This window comes from Lepidochelys kempii, chromosome 12, assembly GCF_965140285.1.
Source record: "Lepidochelys kempii isolate rLepKem1 chromosome 12, rLepKem1.hap1, whole genome shotgun sequence".
Classification (NCBI taxonomy): Eukaryota; Metazoa; Chordata; order Testudines; family Cheloniidae; genus Lepidochelys; species Lepidochelys kempii.
In genome coordinates, this window is record NC_136391.1 from 38,565,328 (window position 1) to 38,578,914 (window position 13,587).

Below are 13,587 nucleotides of genomic sequence, written 5' to 3' on the forward strand. Positions count from 1 at the left end.
CTGACATTCTGTGACCCAGTACTGGCTTGTGACCCATACTTTGAAAAACACTGCTCTAGAAGGCTTTTTAAAAAAAAAAGACAGCCCCTCCACTTTAGCTTATATATCAGTCCTGTTAGAGAATTAGTCCTGGCATCTAGTCACCATTAGTTTTATAGAAATTGTGACTGTAGGGGAGGTTAAAATATAGTTTTGTCTACTTTTGGCCAAGGAGCAACTCATCTATCAAATTTTCAGTACTGTGCATCCCAAACTTGATGGTGCCATTTCCACAAATGCGCATGCAAATTGGGAAATTGCATATACTGGTGGCCAGTTAAATACACAACTGATCATTTTGCACACATTCAGTTACTTGATTTGTGTGTGGTAATTTGTGTGATGGTTGCTGTAATTGCACACAACTGCAGTTTTGATAATCTCTGCCATTGAGCATCTCATATTCCTTGAGGTGACTTTGAGCACTTATCAACAGATGCTATTTCATATAATGCCTTCATCTTCTTGAATGTGTGAGAGTCCTTGCAGCCCCCATGTAGATAAGTGCATTTCACACAGAATGTGGATTTATATTGTGTCCTATCCTTTTGTGTGTTTTTTCCTCTTTCTAGGTCACCTCTTCTATAAATTTGGAATTACAGAGTCCGACTGGTACCGGATCAAGCAGAGCATAGACTCCAAATGCCGGACAGCTTGGCGGCGAAAACAGCGAGGCCAGAGTCTTGCGGTGAAAAGTTTTTCCAGGCGAACGCCTTCTTCTTCATCTTATAGTGGCTCAGGTAAAAGAAACATTGGAAAAATGGAAATTTACCCTAAAAAATTCATTTGTCTTTCAAAATACTTGAAAATAAAATTAGCTTCTATTAATCTACATTTACAAGAGGCTCATATGTAGACCCTACAAATTGCAGGATCTTTATGTAGCTATAATGCACTATCTATACTTGAATATAAACTGAGAAAACCGATGATGAAATTTCAAGTGATCATTTTGGAATAAGTCTGTGGCTTGTTGCAGCTTTTCTTGCAAGTAGAGTTTAATGTTGACGAGCAGGTGTGTGTGTGTGTGTGTGTGTTTCTGGCATGAGATGGAGGAAGGGAAGCCATCCACCAAACCATCAATAAATATGTTCTTGTTTTGAAATGAAAATTGTAACCGATTTCAGTAGGTAAGAAACATAATAGTTTCAATGGGTTATAATGTCTCGACTCCTTTCTGCAATAACGTTCTAGTTTGATTGCCCCTTCCCCAACCCCAAACAAAAATGTTGGCTGTTAAATACAAAATCCTCATATACTAATAATTTATATGCAAGTTCATGCCATTATGTAGTATACCCACTACATGGTAACCAATTGTTAAGCTTTTTAAGTAGAGGGGCTGTATATTTATCTGTGATTAAGATTCATAATAAGAATAAAAGAAAAATGAATCTTGTTAAAGAAGTCTTTTTTTCACGGTATGTTCATACAGTTTATTAGGACATGTTTAATTTTGTTCACAAAATATCTACCAGCCATCCTTAAAAATCTAGTAGGGAGTTCTATGTTTCCACATAGATATAGGCATGAACAATAATACAATGAAAAATGTTGACCTAGGAAATATTCTCATGGGGCATTTTTGGCTCATGCGTATATTAAAAGCAGTGTTGTGGGGTGTTCGTACATCATATATTAAAAGCAGCATTTTGGAGGTGAGCCCAAAGAAGAGGAAGTAAGTTTACTTGCCTCCATGAAGTTTCTGGTTGCATGTTAACACTAACCGCTGTATCTTACGCAAAGAATGTCTAAATCTGCTTTCAATGGACAATTTTATATACTGAAACTTGAAATAATTTCCAGAATCCTCAGATTAAAACAACGAATCAGCATAATGATTACCATAAATTATATTTATTGATAGGATTTTATTTTGAGGCTCTCTTTCAAAACTGTTTTCTTTATATAAAATGCAATAGTTGTGGACCTTAGAGTCACGTTAGCATGTACATATTGACTGGTGTTGGAGTTCATTATGGAAAGCTATTACTCATTAATCTGCTCAGTGAAAAAAGGACCAACAGTGAGATATAAAGCCCACAGATGCAGGTTGAGGGCATTTTGTCCTCTGAAAGCCACTATATTAACTCAAGAGGCAGTAGTCTCCTATCTAAACAAAAACTGCACTCTCTCTCTCTTTCCGTTGTAGCCTTTAAAAATGTCTTTTTATCCTGAATGTGATAAAGTTCTACTGAAACATCTGCACATTTAGCTTTCAGGGCAACGAGATTCTCTTTGCCAGTGGTGGGACACAGACAGTAATAGTAGCCTCCACCTTTGATAAATGTGGATGAAATGTTCCATGGGTTTCATGGTTTCTGTGTCTTACGTTTTCCTCAGAACATGGTTGGTCCTATTTCCTGGGATTGTTTGAGGTCCTGTGTGAATCCACCAGGTATCGTCACATCCAGGAACTGTGAAAACACTGTTAACAAAAAGTAGCAAACTCTAGTCAGGCTCTGCTGCTGCTCTGAAAACATTTATGGCATCCCAAGAACAGGTGGGAGCCGTAGTGTTTCACCTGAAGCTTCTCCAGCAGCGATTTGAAAAGAGTGGAAGAGGTATAATGAGAGCAGGAAGGAAGGGATAAGAGGCAGGATGAGAGTATAGGGAAAAGGAAGGAGGAAGGATTTTTTTTTTTAAATTGATTCATGCAGTGTTAGGAGGGGGGAAAAAGATAACTTTTGGATGACAGAGTTGTAATTCCATCTCAGTGTTCAGGTAAATACATGAACCACTTAGGCTTTGCTTTTCTGGTTTGACATTCCTGGAACCCCTCGGTTGAATTACAGGCCCATAATTCATAGGCTTCTGTTTCTTATTATATACACTGTATAATGGATGTGGCAAAATTCCCACTGCCAGCTAGTAGGGAAAATAAATAATATTTTACAGCTCTGAAGTAATCTAAGGTCTGTATTTCACAGTTATGACAACGTAGCTGTCAAATATGGCTTTTTAAAGTGTTACATATGAACCCAGACAACTTTTTATGGTAGCATTTGCTTCAGGGAGCAATGTAAGGTGAGCCTTGAATGGTCTGAAATTCAGCTACTTGAGAAACTCTCTCTTTCCCTATTGTTTGCCCATGCTGTTAAGAGAAGCTTGAGTGTTCCTTTAGTCAGGTCTTAGGATACAACACTATGGGAGAGATTGTAGAGTCTTCTCAATACCTGTCCTTCCCTCACCTATGGAACTCTCTTATTCTGCTTGTTTGCTGGAGCTGGTATATTACTGCTTTCACGTCATACTAAGGTGCACCTGCTTAGACAGGCATTTAGTTTAGAATTTTGTTCTGGGCTGGTCAATGAATGTTGCCGTTGGGCAACAATAACAGTAATGACTGGACTGTCTAGTATAGATGCTTCTGTTTGATTTAATTAAGTTGTAGATACTGTTAGGTGACTAAGTACAATGAGTGATCTATATAAATGGGTATATAATGTGTATTTTAATTAAACATCTACCTTTTAGGTAAAATATGGTAGTTGCTTCACACAGGAGAGGAAGACTATGACTTGCATAAAAAATACATCTCAGGATTAGTCTGCCATCAGAAACCGTTCAGTTTTCTTTCTGTGTTCACTGTGATGTCATCAAAACATTCTGAAGAGTGTGTGGCCTTATAGCTCAGTTTCTTGTGAAGTATTACGGTTGATCTTCCTAAACAGTAATGAACAGGAGTCCTAATATTTGCACAGTCAAGAATAATATTAATTATTATTTTCAATGCACACTTTTGTGCACTCAAATAAGTAACAAAGAGAGTCCAAGTCTGACAGGATGTGATAAGTGAGTGTCATAAACAGACCAGGAAAGTGGGGTGGGAGAGGAAGGACAAAGTTTACAGTAATATCTTACAGTTAATCAATAAGGCATGGTCATATCTACATAGTTTCTTTAAATTAGTTTCTCTGTGTTTCTTTTAATGCTTCATAGGCTTCATAAGACAAGGTGGGTGAGGTAATATGTCTTATTGGACCAGCTTCTGTTGATGAGAGAGACAAGCATTCAAGCTTACACAGAGCTCTTCTTCAGGTCTGGGAAACATAGAGTGCCACAGTTGTCTTGTAAATATTTGAGGCAGGCAGCGATGCCGTCATTGTGAGGGATGTTGGTATATCGGGAAGTGACATCCATGGTGGTGAGGATGGTATTCTGAGGGAGATGGTTAACATTGCAGAGTTTGTGGAAGAAGTCAGTTGTGTCCTGGAGGGAGATGGCCCTTTGTGTAGTGAGTGGTTTGAGGATGGGCTCTATGAGTGCCGATATTTCTTCAGTGAGAGTGCCGTGGCCAGCTATGATGAGTCTGCCTGGGTTCCCTGGTTGAAGGATCTTGGGGTGGGTTTGTGGGGGACGAGTTTGTAGAGTGTTTCTTGGAGTTGTTTGGGGAAAGATTTGATGATATTCTTAAATTCCTGGGTAAATTGTGGTGTGGGGTCTTCTTTGAATTCCATATACTAGATGGTGTCAGACAGTTGTCAGTTGGTCTCATTAATGTAGTCTTCATGGTTGAGCACTATAATGGCACCCCCTTTGTCTGTTGGTTTGATCACTATCTGGTGGTTAGATATCAGGGACTGTAAAGCTGTCCCCTTGGCTTTGTGGCAGAACCGAGCTTTTAGGATGGATGTAAATGAGGTGAGAGAGGTGGCTTGGTTGAATAGGTTTGGGGAGCTTGTCTCATGTTTAGGTGGCAGCACATAGGAAGGTATACGGTATAGTAAAATAATATATAAAACACTACCATTATGGTATTTATCAGTGAAATTATTGTACTGCAGAAATCATAGTTGAACAGTAGCATGGACGTCCAATAGGTGGATGTTATTCTTGACTATATTTTCACTTTAATATGTGTTTAGAGTCCAAGATACTTTTATCTTCCAGCCACAGATCAGTTTCCCATGATGCATACAGAAGACAAGAATGTTCGAGGTACGTATGATGGCCTTGTTGGAATGGAAAACACATTTTTTTAATAACTGTTTGTTTTGTAGATCCCATTCAGCTCTGAAATACAGCTAACTGTCGCCCACCCCAAACTTGGTAGTACTCCAGTCCGTAGTGCAGGATAGCAGTTTAAATCAAATGCATAATTCAACCAATAAATAAAAATAATATTCCAGCTATGTTTTTCTTGATGTGGACTGGAATGTGGTAGAGTCTGATCTGATCTGTCAAGGTTAGCTGTTCATACAGTTCCAAATATTTTTAACATTTTAAGCCTGAATAGCTTATCTCTGTTGTTGATGATGATAACTAGCAAGCCAGCTGTATAAAAAGTCTTTTAGCTAGTGGATTTCTGGAAAGGAAGAACTGAACTTCAAGAATCTCAGCTTATGCTCTAATAAATTTGTTAGTTTCTAAGGTGCCACAAGTACTCCTGTTCTTTTTGCGGATACAGACTAACATGGCTGCTACTCTGAAACCAGTGAATAACACATGTGTTTTAAAAACAAATAGTTTTTAACTGAGAATATCACTGATGTATTTCTTTGCACAATACAAGGCATGTGTTGACAATTGATTTGGATGCACTTCTACCATGGCACATTTTAAAATTAGTTTTAGAATTTTACATATCCTTTTGGCATCTTTTTGTAATTGTCACACTTGTTTTAAAGTTCCTGATAATTTTGAAGGTCAACACATTTTCCTGTTGATCAGATCAGTCAACCTGTGGAACTCTTTGGCAGAGGATCTTGTAAAGGCCAAGACTATAACAGGGTTCAAAAAAGAACTAGATAAGTTCATGGAGGATAGGTCCATCAATGGCTATTAGCCAGGATGGGCAGGGATGGTGTCCCCAGCCTGTGTTGCAAGAAGCTGGGAATGGGTGACAGGGGATGGATCACTTGACGGTTACCTGTTCTGTTCATTCCCTCTGGGGCACCTGGCATTGGCCACTGTCAGAAGACAGGATACTGGGCTAGATGGACCATTGGTCTGACCCAGTATGGCCGTTCTTATGTTCTTAATTAAGCAAAATGAATGAGTTTGGTAAAATGTAGCCAGCTTAAAAGCCACTATCAATTTATTAACGGCTAGACCTTTGCCCTTAGCCCCGAGTGTGGGGTTGTGTGTAACTGTGCTGCCCTAGGAGAAACTCTTTGGCAGAACTGTGACTCCCTTATTGTTCCCATGAGCTTCCAGTTTACTTTGGCTCCTCCCAGTTCATACCTCTCCTCCATCTCTTTTCCATTTACTTGTTTGCATAGGCGGGAGGGAACTAGTAGCCCTATTCAATTTATCTTCCTCCCTGTGCCTAGAGTAGCCATCTGAGCAGGCTGCCCAGTTAGGAGAGTGAGCCTTACAACCCCTTATTCCCCGTACTTCTGCCTTAGGCTGGGCCACAGTGTGGCCCGAAGGCTTTAAAAGCTGAAATGTCTCAAAACTGTTATCTGGGGAGAAATATTCTGCAAGTCTGAATATTTATTTTATTCCAAGTCCATAACACATCTCTATTTCAGTGTGATCACACCAGAGCACAGCATGTACACTGCCTGCCTGAGCTGCTCCTTACTCTGTGTGGGAGCAGCCGTCTAACAAAACACTGTGCATTTTATTCAGAGGAGAAAATAATGAACTGGGCACACAGTAGCAGCACCCTAGTGCAAGTCCCTCCAGAGCTGGGTGTAACCAACCTAGTGTCCTGGAGGAAATAAACTATACAGAAAGCTCCTGTAGTACTCTAGGATGGGGAGCAATATAATGTTTACCAAATAATGAGGGACAAATTGAAACACATTTTCTAAGCTTATAAGAAAGCATTGCAGATAATGGAGAGTGGAAAAACTTTATTGACCCTTTCACCAGGTTCAAGGTGATAAAATAACTGTTGGTTTGTAGCTTTGTTTAAACTCATTGGTTGCCAGATAGTTAATTCTTCTTGATATCCCCTTGGGAAGTGTTAGTGGGGGTTCAGAAAGTATTCTTTTGAAAATGTATTTTCTTTCATATTATTTCTACCAACTGATACGTGAAGTGGACGCACAGTGTCAGTTTGTCTGCATTGCAGCCCAGCTGTTCTGAAAACATCATTTAGAAGCTTAAAAATATTTGTGAGGGCTTGGGGTATGTATGTGTGCATGAGGGTATACTATAGTCTCTGTATTAGCTGTTTTCCTGAGTTTTAGGTTAGTTTTTTTCCCCTCCTGAGATTATTGATGAATCTTTATATGAATACAGTGAATGAAAGGCACTAATGAGGAAAAAGATCTAACGTAGAGCTGAATTACATACCGGTAATTAGCATGCAGTGATGTTTTTAATCACATATCTCTGAGGGCTGATTAATCTCAGAATAGCTTTCAATTATAAATCACAGTGTGTGTGTTTCAGTCAGGGGATGCTTATTAGTACTTTTTTTTAAGTGCTGTAAAACAATGACGTTCTCTTCTGTATGGGACATTTGCGTGCCCTTGTTCAAAACTGGGCAAGCACAAAGCAATAGTTTAATACTTTTATATTTGGGAATGGCAAATATCTAACACGTCTCACCATCATTTAAAACAATGTGTTCTATTAGTCCTGGCATTTCTTTTAAGAACACAGTGAATGAGCTGTTATACAATAGCTTTTGATGAAAATGCAGGCCCTAATTAATTTGTACATTTATAATAACCAACCGTGTGGAAAAGAGCTTAATACATGACTGGGTTAGAATGCTTAACTACATTCTTTTCGGTGGATATGTGTGGTGGACAGGGCCAGCTCCAGGCACCAGCGTTCCAAGCAGGTGCTTGGGGCGGCAGTCAGAAAGGGGCGGCAGAGTTTCCGCAGTGGCGGCAATTCGGCAGTAACTTCTCCGTTCCACCAGCTGCGGTGGCAATTTAGCGGCAGCTTCTTCTCTCTCTCCTGTCGTCCGCGGCGGCAATTCGGCGGCGACAGGTTTTTTCACTGCTTGGGGCGGCAAAAACAGTAGAGCTGGCCCTGGTGGTGGATGTGTTGAACTGCAACCATCCATGTTGATGTAGGTTGTGCTGCTGAATGGCATACTCTGAGGAGGGAGACAAGGATTATACTGAGCGTGTAATTTGTAGGGGAACTGGATGCATGGCTTAGAGGATTAGTAATGGGATCTAACATTTTTTATCTCTCGGTTGCCGGTCTATGTGTAGTTCAGGTTTGTAGTAACCAAAGCTGTTACCATCTGACAGCTGTTCAGTATATTATTTGAAATGAATTTGGTGCAGTCTAGTTCCCAGCAGACAGGTACAAAACTTGTCACTATTGTCCTCCTAGTTGGCAGTTCCAGCAGACTGGCTAAGGACTGGGGTAGCCATGAAGACTGAACTGTTGGTGGGAATGTGGAGAAGCTTACATGGTCACTGCCCTGCAGCATGTCCTATTCTGTGACCCAGTAGATGACTTCAGTCTGCAGAGCTTCTGATCTGGTATTTTTTACCATTACTGTAGTGTATTCACTTCATTTTTTAAAATTTGATTTCCTGAAACCTATCTGGCTGTAACCTGGGTTTCTTTTTTGGGGGTCTGAAGAGCCCATTATGAGAATTGAATTGTTACGTGCGTCCTTGTCAAAATGATCTGGATACATTCACATTTAAGGAGGTTGCATGTGCTTGAGTGGCATTCCTAGATGCTTGTGCTGACTATCATTAGACATGTTAAACTTTATGAGTGAAATGTTCAAACTGAAGTATTTTTCTGCTTGTGCAGTATATGACGTGACTAGCTTTATATCATATATCTTAAAATTAACAAATTTACTCTTGTCTTTTCAGTATATCACAATTAGAAGTTAACTGTGCTGACCCCTAGTCTGTGATGCCTAGGGCAGCATGAGACGGATACTATAGTTCTTAATCAGGCATTGTCAATGGGAGTTTTGCCTGAGTAACTATTGCATCAGGATACTGAAATCTTAAAAGTTCAAAAGTAACTAATCTCTAGACTAAATATGTCTAATGAAGCAGTTAGAAAAAAAATGAACTTATGCCTTTTCACTGCTATTCCCCTCCCCCCCAAGATATTCATTAAGATTGCTCTACGTTTAATTGGCTGTGCAAGTTTACAGCAGTCGCAGGATTTATGGGCTGTGTAAAGTAATTGGAGTAGATTGTTGGGCTCAGGGAGAAGTTGTATTCCCATATTTCATCTGGCACTTCAGTTTGAAAATGTCACCCTTTGTTGTGCTTGAGGTATTAATTGCAGTGGTCTGTCCTGCTCTTTTCCAAGCCAGGCTTTTAGTTCTCAACGTGTGTGTTTTTGTTTCTCGTTTTTTCTGACAAGAGCCATACACATGGCTGCCAGAATAGGTTAAGCAGATATCCTTTTAAAAAACATGCATAGTTGTTGTGGGTTTTTTTTTTGGGGGAGGGGGGGAAGCAAATTGGGTCCATTTTTATTTCTGTGAATTGTCCAGTAGAGGGTGATGTAAGGTGACGTAGCCAGTACTTGGGCCCTTTTTTTGGAAGGGTAGATATCTTTGATTTTAATCTGTTTTTCTTATTCTTCTTTTTCTAAGAAAAGAGTTCAGGCCACCAAAAACCGCCTTCCCATTTGTTAGTAGAGCTCCGATAGTGTTATGTAATAACTGTGAAGTGGAAGCGCACTCTGGATAATAATATGCAAATAAGCAGAGCAAGCGAAAAACCACTTTGCTCCAGAATCCAAACCTCCATCCTTTCTTGCCAAAACAAGGGAGCAGATCCTCAACTCATGTAAATTGTCATAGCTCCATTGATGTCAGTGGAGTTATAACAGTTTATTCCAGCTGTGGCTTTGCCGCCAGAGTTTTTGAAGAGAAGTAGAGATACACTTATGGTTTTTAGCTCCTATTTAAAATCAAATTGGGGTGTGAAGACAAATATCTACCAGTCTATTTTAGGAGACTACTTTAGAAATAAAGATGCAGAAACCCACAGGGAGATTTAAATAGAGATTAATTCAAAGAATGAATGAAGCAAAATGACAGCAGAAAAAATGATATGGGAAATGCCAGAGGTTTTTCCATTGGCATAAGGAATGTTCAAATTGATCTTAGTTGAAAGTTAAATACACACATGCTTGAAACAGTTGTGAATTACATTTGTCAGACAAATCCTATCTTCCTTTCACAACTCCTGAAGAGGATTAACTTTGAAAAATATGCCACAGAAACAAGTGTTTTAGTGGGGTGACTTTCTCAAGTGTTGAGGATTAGCCCATACAGATAAAGACCTTTTAAAGAGAGATTTACCTTTTTTTGGCTCATGAGAACATACAGTAAACACAGATTTTAAAGGGTCTAATTTTCAGTTCATGGAAAAGGAACAAGTCATTTATAACATTTTACCATTTCATAACCCTCCATTTGTGAAAAGGTAAAAGCAGCATCTTTCGTTCAAAGGAGAACTGCGCCGCTATTGCATCTGATCCACCTGAAAAGAAAGATGCTGTGAAAATACCACATTGCTGCCATAACAGCAGCAGTAACTCAACTGTTCAGATGATGTCCAAGCAAATCCTCCATTCTAAAAACGCAGTGGAAAATTTCAACAGGAGAGTTCAGCTGTACAATTTCTCAGAGCCAGGGATTCTCTGTTATGTCAAAGTTGTAAATATGAGGCCAGATAGTTTACATTATAGTGATTTATAACTGTTGACATATTGTCCATTCAAGCTGTGTGCTATTCATGTTTGTGTTTGTTTTTTATGAGGAATATTTAAAAATGGATAAATATTACTTTTGCCTGGTCAGAGCTTTAGAGGGGAAAAAACAATTATACATAAAGGATGTTTTGTTTGTAGACATTGCTGAGTTCTCTTTTCCTTTCTTCCTTTTTTGTTACTAACTCTGGCCATTGCAATGAAGCCAAAGACTGGAGTCTATTTATAAGCAAGTTTGCTTCTTGAGAGATGTACAGTTCTGAATACATTTGACCGCATTCCTCCCACTTCAGATTGAGCTTGGTATATGCAGTTCTGACCAACCCCTGTTTAAGTTTGTTGATGTAAAAATAGTTTTTAACATCTGTAAAGTAACAGCTGGACTACAGCAAATACAGGTCTCTTTGTATTACTCAGTTACAAACAAATTTCAATATTTCTTTAATGGGCTGCAGGCCTTGCTAACTCATGGATACTCTTGAGTTACAGGCTGTTCCTGGTAGGGAAATAAGAACATATTTATAATGGGGGTTTAAGGTTTTCTCTGAAATGTAGTATTTCCCTGATACAATTATCAGTTCCAGGCTATAGGAAATGCACTTTTAAAATGTTGTTGAAGTTATAGGTGAAACATATTTCTTACCCCATCATTCTGTTCCATCTTGAGTCCAACAGTTACTGAATGGAAGACTCAGGACCCAAGTTTCAGAGTAGCAGCCATGTTAGTCTGTATTCGCAAAAAGAAAAGGAGGACTTGTGGCACCTTAGAGATTAACAAATTTATTTGGGCGTAAGCTTTCGTGAGCTACAGCTCACTTCATCGGATGCATTCAGTGGACCCAAGGTGTCTGGTCCCAGGCAGAACTTTCGCTGCACATAAATGTCAGTGAGCTGTATGCAGTTTGCCTTGCTTGCCAGATGTTTCAAACCCATCTACGGGGAGATGGGTGTCAATATTGACAAAAAAGGAGGACTTGTGGCACCTTAGAGACTAACAAATTTATTAGAGCATAAGCTTTCATGAGCTACAGCTCACTTCATCGGATGCATACAGTGGAAAATATAGTGGGGAGATTTTATATACAGAGAGAACATGAAATAGTGGGTGTTACCATACAGACTGGTTTCAGAGTAACAGCCGTGTTAGTCTGTATTCGCAAAAAGAAAAGGAGGACTTGTGGCACCTTAGAGACTAACCAATTTATTAGAGCATAAGCTTTCGTGAGCTACAGCTCACTTCTTCAGATGCATATCGTGGCGATATGCATCTGAAGAAGTGAGCTGTAGCTCACGAAAGCTTATGCTCTAATAAATTGGTTAGTCTCTAAGGTGCCACAAGTCCTCCTTTTCTTTTTACCATACAGACTGTAACAAGAGTGATCAGCAGGAGAGTGGCGGGGGAGGAGGGGGCGGGGACCTTTTCTAGTGATAATCAAGTTGGGCCATTTCCAGCGCTTTACAAGAATAAAGTGCTGGAAGTGGCCCACCTTGATTATCACTACAAAAGGTCCCGTCAACCCCTGCCCGCTCCTGCTGGTAATAGCTCACCTTTCCTGATCACTCTTGTTACAGTCTGTATGGTAACACCCATTTCTTTTTACGGATACAGACTAACATGGCTGCTACTTTGAAACCTGTCAGTATTGACAGACAGTCCCACAGGGATGTTCTATACAAACAGACAGGGTGGTGCTCCCTTCTCTTTCCTGTGTCAGGAAGTCCTCAAACTGTGGGACTTCTGCATTACCCATTTGATACATTATACATAACAGCAGAACCCATTTACTCTGAACAGGGGTATCTGGTATTGGACCTCAGAGTAAATCATATGTTGGGCCTGATCAGTGACATCAAGTACTCCTTTTCATCAAGTACAAAGTCTCTGATCCTTATAACTAGTACAGAGAGATTTTGTTTTTCCTTCAGTGTGGGTCCATTCGGCCCAGGCCAAATATTTGGTCCTGATTCCTGTGAAAAAACTTGTATTACAAGATACAGAAATCACATACCCATGAAACTTCATGAAAATTGTGAGCGAGTATTTAAGCACTGACTTTCTGTGAATTAGGATAATAGTCAGCCATATGGCACACTGACCCAGCCTCCATCAATAGCAGGAATAGAACCACAATTAGAGCAGAATATGCAACAGTTATACATTATTTATTTTTCTCTTTTTGGTAGCTTTACTTGGCTGCTTTATTTATACTTTCTCTTGACTGTCTTTTATGTAATTAAATGTAAAAGTAATTTAAAGCTGCTTATTTGGAGTACAAAAACAAGTACACTTTCCACCAGATAACTAGATTCTAGCTTAGCCATATTGAGTTGGTTTTCAGTTTCCAGACTTAGGTTTAAAAGCACAAATTTGTTGTCTTGCACTAGTCTGTTAATAAAACAATGAGTGTGAGAACAGATACTAATTAAATAAACTATTTTTTCAGCGCATTGCAGCTAAAACATTAGCACATTAGGATAAAGCAGGCTCTAGTAAAAGTAGGGGGTCAGTGAATGCACCTCACATTAAGCAGGACGGGGATGACAACTGTTTACAACACTCTGGCAGTGTAAGGAATCCTCTTGAAGTGGATGTAAATGTAATTTTACACCCACTTTAAAATGTCTTTACTCACCTCTGGCAGTTAAGGAGTAGAGAGAGACAGAGTGATTTTGCTGCAGCTGCAGCTCATAGTGGGGACGCTGACCCAGGGGACCAGAAGAAAGAGGAAGTTATATAAGTAAATGCCGGGCAGGAGAAGCCCTCTTTTACCTGGATCAGGTGGAGCAGCACCCACCCTCCCACCGTTGGAAGTGGTGAAATATCAGGTATGGTCAGGATCCATTCTCAGCATTGCACTAGTCGCTCCTTTCTTGGGGAAGCTGGGAAGGAATTTTCCCCTCACCTCCAGACTGGTCTAAGGAAAGTGTGTG

At 39.7% G+C, this 13,587-nt stretch overlaps 1 protein-coding gene across 8 annotated transcripts in view; it reads left to right on the forward strand.

Moving 5' to 3' along the window:
• The window catches only part of BANP (BTG3 associated nuclear protein), a 244,584-nt gene that overhangs the window by 128,495 nt on the left and 102,502 nt on the right, over positions 1-13,587 (forward strand). For 7 of the 8 annotated variants that reach the window (XR_012154540.2, XM_073308162.2, XM_073308163.2 and 4 more), the window contains 2 exons: positions 612-779; positions 4,933-4,980. Coding sequence is in view for 7 of the 8 variants with exons in the window: in XM_073308162.2 (XP_073164263.1) it covers positions 612-779; positions 4,933-4,980 (216 nt within the window). In the remaining variant the exon portion in view is untranslated. The remainder of the gene's footprint in view (positions 1-611; positions 780-4,932; positions 4,981-13,587) is intronic. The other variant, XM_073308164.2, reaches the window with a different exon arrangement.